Below are 9114 nucleotides of genomic sequence, written 5' to 3'. Positions count from 1 at the left end.
AACAGCTCCTGGTTCTTAAAGCCCGCCCCATTAATGCCCACTTTCTTCTGATTGGCAGATTTTGCGGAAGCCTACAGTGGAGTGCTTGTGAAATTACTTTTAAAATAATACTGCCATATTGGTCATTCTTCCAGTTATATTAGCTGAATACTGATACATGTGCTACGTGTTCATTAGTCTGATCTCAAATTTATCTGTGACCAAAATCTCTGAGTTATGTTTTTAGCACTAGAAAGATGTCTGGTAAGAATATACAACCAATCAAAGTTAGATGGACAGACATTGTGATTTAATCAATATTCCAGCTGTAAGTGAGACAGTTGCTTTATGAGGCTTTCACCTGGTTCCAGAACTAAAACATGACATAAACCCAGTCAGGTCCAGCTGTGGCTGTGTGACCGATCTTATTCTACCAGCCGTTCTTTGGACCACACATGAAGGGTGGTTTTCTTTATTTTTTGTTTTTTGTTTTTGTGTATGTCACTGGGCCAGACCTAATCTGCTTGGTGAGTAAGCGGAGGACACTCAGATTCCTCAGCTGCAGAATTAAAACATTAATTTGAATCTTGTGCATTGGAGTGGAACTGGGACCAAAATGGCAACTCCCCCAAGAGCCCCAAATGTGTATTTTGTGATCAGTTGATTTCAATAACACCTGAACCACTGTGAAAAGATGGGTTTGCATAGACTGTTAATAAAAGATGGCAACTGGCTAGATTTTTCAGCCATTTTTCCCAAGAGATGTGTTAATAGAGGCAAAAAACAGTACATTTTAGCTGATAACAGGATAATCAGCTCCTTCTGCACACCACCGATGGAGCTAATACCATAATGTAAGATAAAAAGTACATCAACATAAAATCTACTCATTATGCAAAAGAATCACCTGTTTTAGTGCTATATTATATTAATGGGTCATTCATACTCATATATTAACATGTAGGCTGCCTTTTAATACTGTAGCTGGTCAAGGTGGAGCAAATTTTTATACATTATAGTAGTTTAACTGGTGCTTAACAAAGCACTCTATTTTATAAGGACATTTTTTGAAGTATCACACATTGTACAGAAGCATTCAACTAATGCACACTAATAAAGCACTCAAGTACGGCACTTTACGTTCCACGCAATGATGTTCACACATGCAGTAAACCTTTCAAAACACTTTTATTTTTATCTCCTATGCTTCTCAAAGTGAGAAGCTCACAAACAACATTTCCTTGGTGAGTTATAACAAGGCAGTGACACATGTAGCTCACTGTATGTATAGCATAAAATGAACATCGCCTTATCTGCACCAGTCTAAAAAACACTGAGACGGATCAGATCAGACCTCTACATGTAAAAAGATTCGTATGAGCTGGCTCAAGTCTCTAAAACACGACAGCATACAACAGCATTAAATATAGCCATTCCCTTCATTCACATTGATTAAAAACAAAAAGAGAGAAATGACCATGAGCTCAAGGACAGGAAAAAATGCTGACCTACCTTATATATTAACCCTTCATTTAATACTCTAACCATAATATAAATGAAAGCAGGCCGTAATATCTCATGCTTTATTTACATTCAGAAATGAGGCTGTGATGTACAAGTGCACGCTGAAGAGACAGTTTGAGCTGCAGATATCCTACGTCTGTGAACACGGTGCAACACTTTGACTTGAGTATCACGCAGGCGTCATCAAGGGGAACCAGCCATTTCTATGCTAACCAGTGCCATGGAGGACCAGTTGCTGCTCTGTGATGTATGTGAGTGGTGAGAACACATGGAGAGAGGCCGCGGGAAGGGGATAACTTTGAGATACAGTGAAGACTCTAAACTGCTTTAAATCTGTACTGCATATAAAGCCACAGACGATTACGTGACTGCTCTCGCTGTTGTTGGTTTGGCTTTGGCACTTTATGAATCGCACTTCAGTGCAGCTCTTTATATCCCCCAAACAGTCAGTTAATAATAAATGGTGAAACTGATCTGGCCACAGAGTTTGCAATGGTATGGAGGCTATGTGCACCGATAATTGCATTAATGATAGCAGAACACAGCAGCTGTTAAAGGAGTTCGACCTCAGTAAGCTAACATGCGAGGTCAAAGCTGGCCTAGGACACTCTTGTGAAAAAGATTCTGAATCTTATGAGTTTAAGATTCACAACTAACCAGTTGCAGCATATAGCCGCCCCTCCCTAAGCCTCTTCTCCCTGTAAGTTTCTTCCTGTTAAAAAGGAGTTTTTCCTTCCCACGTTTGCCAGTTTTTCCTTTCCACTGTTGTTGTGATTTGGTACTATATAACTAACACTGAATCAAACTGAGTTTTATTCTTATTTACCTTTCAACTAATATACTCTTTTGAATGTCAGCACTGTTTTTGTTGATTGAATGAAAGGCTGCCCGGGTTAAGGCATCAGATGAGGCATGCAGCTGATATGTTGCTTGATTAAGGGTTAATTTTGGTTTAAATCTGGTGCCAGAACCAGTTTAGGATCAGTTGGGTGACAGCCCAGGGCCCTGCTGCTCTAACAGCTCAAATCATGTTGTCATTTACATTTGAAAATATAAATGTTTTGGCATCGAGTCTGTGGAGCCCTAAAACTTGAAAAAGATGATATTTATTGTTATCTTGTGCAGACAGCAGTGCTGGATTACCAAAATTAGGCCGAATGGGCCACTGGCCCAAGGGTCCCCAAACCCACTTGCTCACAAGCATTTCATTATTATACTCATATATTGGAGAATTTGCACCATTAAGAGGGTAATCTGGCCTTTAAGCACAAAATGGAGAGCTTCTGATTGAATTTCTGATCAACCATTTGAGGGCATATCATAAAATATTAGCATAAAGGTACGAAAAAGCTATTGAAAACTCTTCCCTCTAAAACCCAAAGAGATTTCCAAAGCAGAAAATCCTCACATTTAAAAAGTTAATTTCCTTCAGCTCTCCTGTTATTTGAGCTTAGACATCAGAGGCAGCAGTTGACAGAGAAAACAGAAATTTGTATACATTTCTATAAAAACAGCACAAAATTCATGTGCAGTTTGGCTTGTTATGAGACGCGTACGATGTCAACACAGAGGAACTAAAATGACTGAAATTCACACACAAAAAACATTTACTTTTAGGGTAACATAGATAACAGTTTCTTGTGTATGCAATAACAAGAGATGTAGGTTTTCAAGATAAAATCTGACACGTGTTTTCATATTTTATCTGTGTAGACCTATTATGCTTTTCCTTATTTACTGTTATTTATATTCTGTTTGAATGATGGATGCTCATATCAAACATGGCCATTATTTGTATAAATCAACCAAATCCAAAGTGGCTGCTGATACTCTTAACTCTGATTCCTAATGTGGTGATCAAAGCACAGAAGCCCCGCCCACCTGCTTGGGGTGTAAAGTGTTATGACGGGCAACCAATAAGGAGGAAGGTATCCTCTGTCTAAAACCGTTTTATTTTCAGACAGAGGATGCCTTCCACCTGAAGGACCCAGTATCAGCTAAACCAGGATTATTTTTGAGCTCTGGATCATGCAAAGCTACGCTAGTTAAGTCTAAGACTGAAGATATATAGCTGTAAATGAGCAGAATAGGTCAGTGTTAAGGTACTCATTGTAAGTCTGGCTGCTTATTGACAGTTTGGCCACATAACAGACAGCAAACACTACAAATAACACACAAGTATAAAGTCTGTAAAGTTACACGAAATGTACAGGAGGTCAGTTATGGCAACAATATACACATAAAACCTTTTAATACCACCAGCGCGAAGGTGCAGACAAGAGAAGCAGGCAATGAGTTTTAAATGAAATAAGCTGCTGAGAATTGGGCATGTCTTTAAACTGCTTCTTCTGTCTGACAAAAAGCCCCAAAAGCAAGTAAAAGTATCACATAAGACAAAGAAAAGACATAAAGGCCGATGACTTCTGGGGAGGATGCTGCCTTAAAATGACTCACATGACAGTCAATAACCAAAAATTCTGGGTAGATTCAGCTCTACGCTGCAGGCATCTACATGATTAAGAGACTTACACCGTGACACGCTTAAGCCTGAATATTCAATCATCTGTTCTAGAAACTGTACAGCTTTAAACAACATATTTGGCGCTGGATAAAAGTCAGATGGTCTGGAAGGCTCTCCGCAGCCTTTCGCATAAGCACACACTCCCAACACACACTCAGACTTGACATCCGTAGTTACAATACAAACAGGTCCTATCTCATTTAGCCCTGCAATACCCGCCCCCACCCACCTGCTCGGGCGAGCGGGTGACGCCGTGCATATTCACTGCAGGTGCAGCAGGTGTGATTATGGCTGAAAGAACATAGGTGAATGCTGACAGCTCTCCCTGCTGGTTGGACGCTGGCACTGCAGCTGCTCAAGGTGTCGTTTTAAAGCCTGAGTAATAAATGGCTGTGCATTAATAATGTTATGAAGTGTATATGGCTACCAAACATTATGTGGTTCCATAATTAGATCAGTCCGCCCACACACAAACACACAATCACACTCACTCCTGAATAAGGAGTTTCTTTGTCTTCTTCTTTTTTACATTCTGTCTTCATTCTTTTTTCCATGCATCTTTTACAACAGTATCAGCCCTGATCCAGTTTAAATCATGCCATTAGCTCATGGCAAACAATGAGACATTATAAGAGAGAGAAGCCGTGGCACTCAGAGTCCCGGGAGAGATATGAGCCAATCGTTTTGTTGCATCACACATCCATCCATCCATTCGCTTCCGCTTATCCTTTCCAGGGTCGCGGGGGGCGCTGGAGCCTATCCCAGCTGTCATAGGGCGAGAGGCGGGGTACACCCTGGACAGGTCGCCAGTCTGTCGCAGGGCCAACACACAGGGACAGACAACCATTCACGCTCACATTCACACCTAGTGACAATTTGGATTATCCAATTAACCTATCCCCTCAAACTGCATGTCTTTGGACGGTGGGAGGAAGCCGGAGTACCCGGAGGGAACCCACGCAAACGCATCACACATATTAACGGTAAAGTTTTGCTGCTGTTTCAGCTGTATCCTGGCAGGAGGTTTATCTTCTATTTATTGTAGAAAAATGTGTGAGTACTTGCAGTGCTATTCAGTGCTCTGGTAGGATAACCAAAGACTTTTTTTGTTTTCACACTTTTGGATTGAGCCCTTTTGAAGTCAAGTGTAAAGTCGCCAAACTTTTAAAGCATTTTTTCAAAATCAGATTTGACTAAATATCCAGTTTTTATGTCTCTGTGACGCAATAATTAAATTTAAAGCCCTTTATCCTTTCATTTAGATTATAGAGCTGATCTGGGGGAGTTATTCCACTTTCTGTTAATACTCTTGTAGAGAAACTGGATGCGATTCAGGAAGGAATGCAGAAGGGGGCACTCTTGAGAAAGTCCTTAATGAATTAGAGGTAACATTAATATTTACACTTGCTTCTAGACAAAGGAAGAAAAAAAACATACACTTCTTTTAGTTTTTGGAAATACAGTACAGATAATATGTCTGCAAATAAAATATGCTTCCAATTTATTTTTCCAGAAAGACTAAAACTGTCAATTAACTGCTGACATTTTGCTAACGCATGCTGATTGGTGGGACGAGGATTCACCACACTCACGCCGCAGTCGCTCTAATCTGACGGCACCCGTTTTCCAAAAACAAAAACAAAAAACCAAAAACTAGACAGTAGAAGCGTAGTTAAACCTGCAGCTCGTTGTGGTAGTTAAAGGTGACTGTTACCTGCAGGCTTCCTGTCTGAAATCAAATTCATAGATTCCATAAAGTGACTCAGGGTAGTTTTACATCTCTAATAAAAAATAATAATAAGATAAAAATGGTAAAAAACTGAACTATAGATTAACCTCTTCTTTAAAAAACATAACAATAACAAATGCTAACACCACTGTTTTGGCCTCCGTAGATCCCCAATCATCATGGATTATCTCATAAGTGCCCCTATGAAACAGGAAGTGCAGAGACTATGAGTTCAAGTATTTAAAAGATCTTTGGATCTGCAAAATTTCACTGGTGTTGTGGCAAGTTTATCTACTCTTCATTGTAGAAAAGAGGAGAGTACTTTTCTTGGCTTATGGTGTTGACAGCATAAGTCTATGGTGGGTTAAACAGAGATGTTAACAGTGTTGGGTAGAAATACCAAAACCTAATATTTTGACCAGTTTCTTTAAAAGTCCAGTTGCATCCCAGAGACCACTAAATCAGCTGCCTAATTCATTTTAGTTGGGGGGATTAATTAAACTGCCCAAGGCGGGGGTGTTACCAAGCTGGCTGCTGACTCTCAAAGAACCTCGAGCATGATCTGTCTTTGGAGTAGTTCCCACTGGAGCTGAAATCCTAACAAGAATTTTCTTTTTACACTAAAATCCTGCAAAAAAACTCACCCTTACTAATCTTTGATAGACTTATTTTGATAATATTCATAAAGTTTGTAAGAAAAAATAAAGTAATGTGATTACCAAGTAGCAATTTCCAAACTTGTGTGTGTGTATACCTAATGCAGCTTCTCATGAGTGTGCTGAATATATTGTAAATATACTGTCATATATCCTACAATATATGGTGCGTTATATACAACATATCCTGGATGTTTACAAAGAGATAATTCATACACTTGACATACACATGAAGTTCAACACCAACAAATGACTGTAAAATACTGTAAAAATATCGAAAAACAAAGAACATTCAGGGTCTGTCCAGTGAGTCGGGTTTATAAGTACAGATGAAGATTACACGTGTTGGGTATGGCACCGGCATGAGGAGAGCGACTGAACGAACCTGCTCCCCACCCCTCACCGAGAGCAGTTTCTCCGCTCTCAGATTTTTGCCTTCAAAGTAGTAAAAAGCCCTAAAAGAAGCAGTGCTGGATGCAGGCATGCGGATCACTGCAGAAAACAACATTCGGCCAAGAAAGAGAACATAAGCACATCACAGGACAGAAGCAAAAAGCAAGAGATGTTCGAGTTCAAGTAGAGCAAAAAAAAAGACCTCTTTCTCTTTGTGTCATGCAGTGTTTTGCTGCATATCAGGAGGACTGTGAACTTCTGCTGACGTCGTCGCCTCGAGTTGGCCGTCAGCTGGCTAGAGAAAGGAGGAAAGACGAGCTGCACGCAGCGGCACCATCTCGTCACGTCGCATACTGCAGCCACACACTTATTTAACTGGAAACCACCTTCAGCGAAACATACAGGAGCTAAACGCTGGAATTTACGGCTCCTGTGTGGAATGTGAACACACCGTGGTGGGAAAAAAAAGGAGCTGGAATGTAATGGCTCCGTAGACCTGGTGATGTTTCCTAAGTTTTTTGTTTTTTTAAATTATTATTACAGCGCTTCACCTCAAGAGCGGCGGCAGAAATTCAACAGAAATCAAATCGTCAGTCGTCTATAATGTGATGACAATTCAAAGTGTGTGTAAACATGTTTGGTCCCAAAAAACGGAGTGAAAGGTCAAGAAAAAAGGTGTGAGAACGCGGCCGGAGGTGCCTTGAAAGAACAAAAGGGGAAGAAAAAAGGAAAGGATGCTGGATGTAGGTCCCTGTGCGCTGCCCCGTCCGATCCGTAAGCAGCCTCTCTGTCTCACAGTCTGCTGCGGCACCCAGCGTACGTTCTCAAAGACACCTCGTCTGCAGATCCGTGACCTCCCAGCGCTCCCTCCCACCTCCTGCACTAGCCTCTCTGCCAGTCACAGGATCTGCACCTCCTCGGTTAGATGAGAAGATTGGGGTGCCGGGTAGGGCGTCGTGTTTTGGGGGAAGGCGTGGGGTAGACCCTCACTCCTGCTCCCCCATTCAAGCAGAGCTCCAAACAAAACCTCTGCAGGGAGACAGCCTGCCGCTGGCAGTGCAACGCCGTGCCGCTCCCGGCGCCCCCGCCCCGTCTCACTTCTTGACGGCCTGTCGGTAGCTGTGTCTCTGGCCTTCCTGCCGCTGCTTGCTGCTGCAGCCGCTGGCTTTGCTGCTGTTGCCGCCGTCCCTGGTGCTGCTGGCCAGGCTGGCCTGGCTGCTGTCCTGCAGCGTGGGGCTGGAGTGAGCCCTCTGCAGCCCGTTGTCCTCCAGAAGCTGAGACTCAAATACAGACAGGTCTTCCTCGCCGCTTCGGATTTTAGCTCGCAGCAACATGACATAGGTCCCGTACCGTGTTTTCTATGAAAAATGAAAAGAAAAAAATGCTTAAATTTAAGGCGAGACAGTTTCATGTAAATACTCGATTCCTCATCCGTGAATCCAGCTCACCTCAAAGTCCAGGTACTCATCTCGCTGGCGGTATTCTTCCAGCTCACGTCCTTTCACCTTGCGGTCAGGTGGATAAGAGCGCAGCTCAGCCAGTTCAGTGGAGATGGCTCTGAATCGAGCTTCATGGGATCTGACCTGCTCCTCCTGAAAGCACAGAGTTACAACCCAGATTATGAGAGGAAAAACTTAAAACCTTGACCCAGAGGTATAACTGATTTCCTGTTGGAGCAATTTACTGGGATGGTTTGGGTCTACTTGTATTTAAGCCGCCTGTCAGACTCATTAAAGTTAGGATACCTCAGACAGCTTCGACATCGTCCCCGGCAGGAGTGGCCGGCTGAACTTCTTCTGCGAGCCGATGGCTGCTGGAAAGGGAGGAGATGAGAACATGGCGGCCACTGTGTTGATCCGTGTGATCCAAGACTGCATCTGCTCCGCGTTCCTGAGATGGTTAACACAGACACACACACAGACACACACACACACGATTAATTACAAACAAGTCTTAAACTCCAAAACACATACAGTACAAATGCTTCTCCTCTGCGATGCCGCTCACATCTGCTCATGGCTGGTTTACAACATCAAAGGGATAATTATCAGAGAAAGCAGCGCTGCTGTTAACAAAGAAATGATTTTGGAGCCAATTAACAGATGAGAGAGAAAAAAGTCCTGTTTTACATTAACAGGCCCATTAAGAGCCTGAGTAATATCAGATCGAATCAGACAGCATCGCTTAAATCATCGGGGAGAGACGGGAGGAGAGAGAGACGAGGAGAGGAGAAAGGCGCAGAGAGGGGTACAGTATCTGGGACAAATGCAAGCTGCAACTGGAGCACAGAGCCGGTCCTCCTGGGGGCTGAA

The 9114-nt window shown here is 42.5% G+C and overlaps 1 protein-coding gene across 3 annotated transcripts in view; it reads right to left on the bottom strand.

Moving 5' to 3' along the window:
• Positions 1-6271: 6271 nt before the first annotated feature.
• The window catches only part of LOC120441427 (PH and SEC7 domain-containing protein 1-like), a 79301-nt gene continuing 76458 nt past the window's right edge, over positions 6272-9114 (bottom strand). For all 3 annotated transcript variants that reach the window (XM_039616418.1, XM_039616420.1, XM_039616419.1), the window contains 3 exons: positions 8548-8692; positions 8251-8394; positions 6272-8160 (listed from right to left, as the gene is read on the bottom strand). In XM_039616418.1, coding sequence (XP_039472352.1) covers positions 7897-8160; positions 8251-8394; positions 8548-8692 — 553 coding nt within the window. In that variant the 3' untranslated portion in view covers positions 6272-7896. The remainder of the gene's footprint in view (positions 8161-8250; positions 8395-8547; positions 8693-9114) is intronic.

The sequence above is a fragment of the Oreochromis aureus genome, linkage group 8 (assembly GCF_013358895.1).
Source record: "Oreochromis aureus strain Israel breed Guangdong linkage group 8, ZZ_aureus, whole genome shotgun sequence".
NCBI lineage: Eukaryota > Metazoa > Chordata > Actinopteri > Cichliformes > Cichlidae > Oreochromis > Oreochromis aureus.
This window is presented reverse-complemented; position numbering and strand designations above follow the sequence as displayed.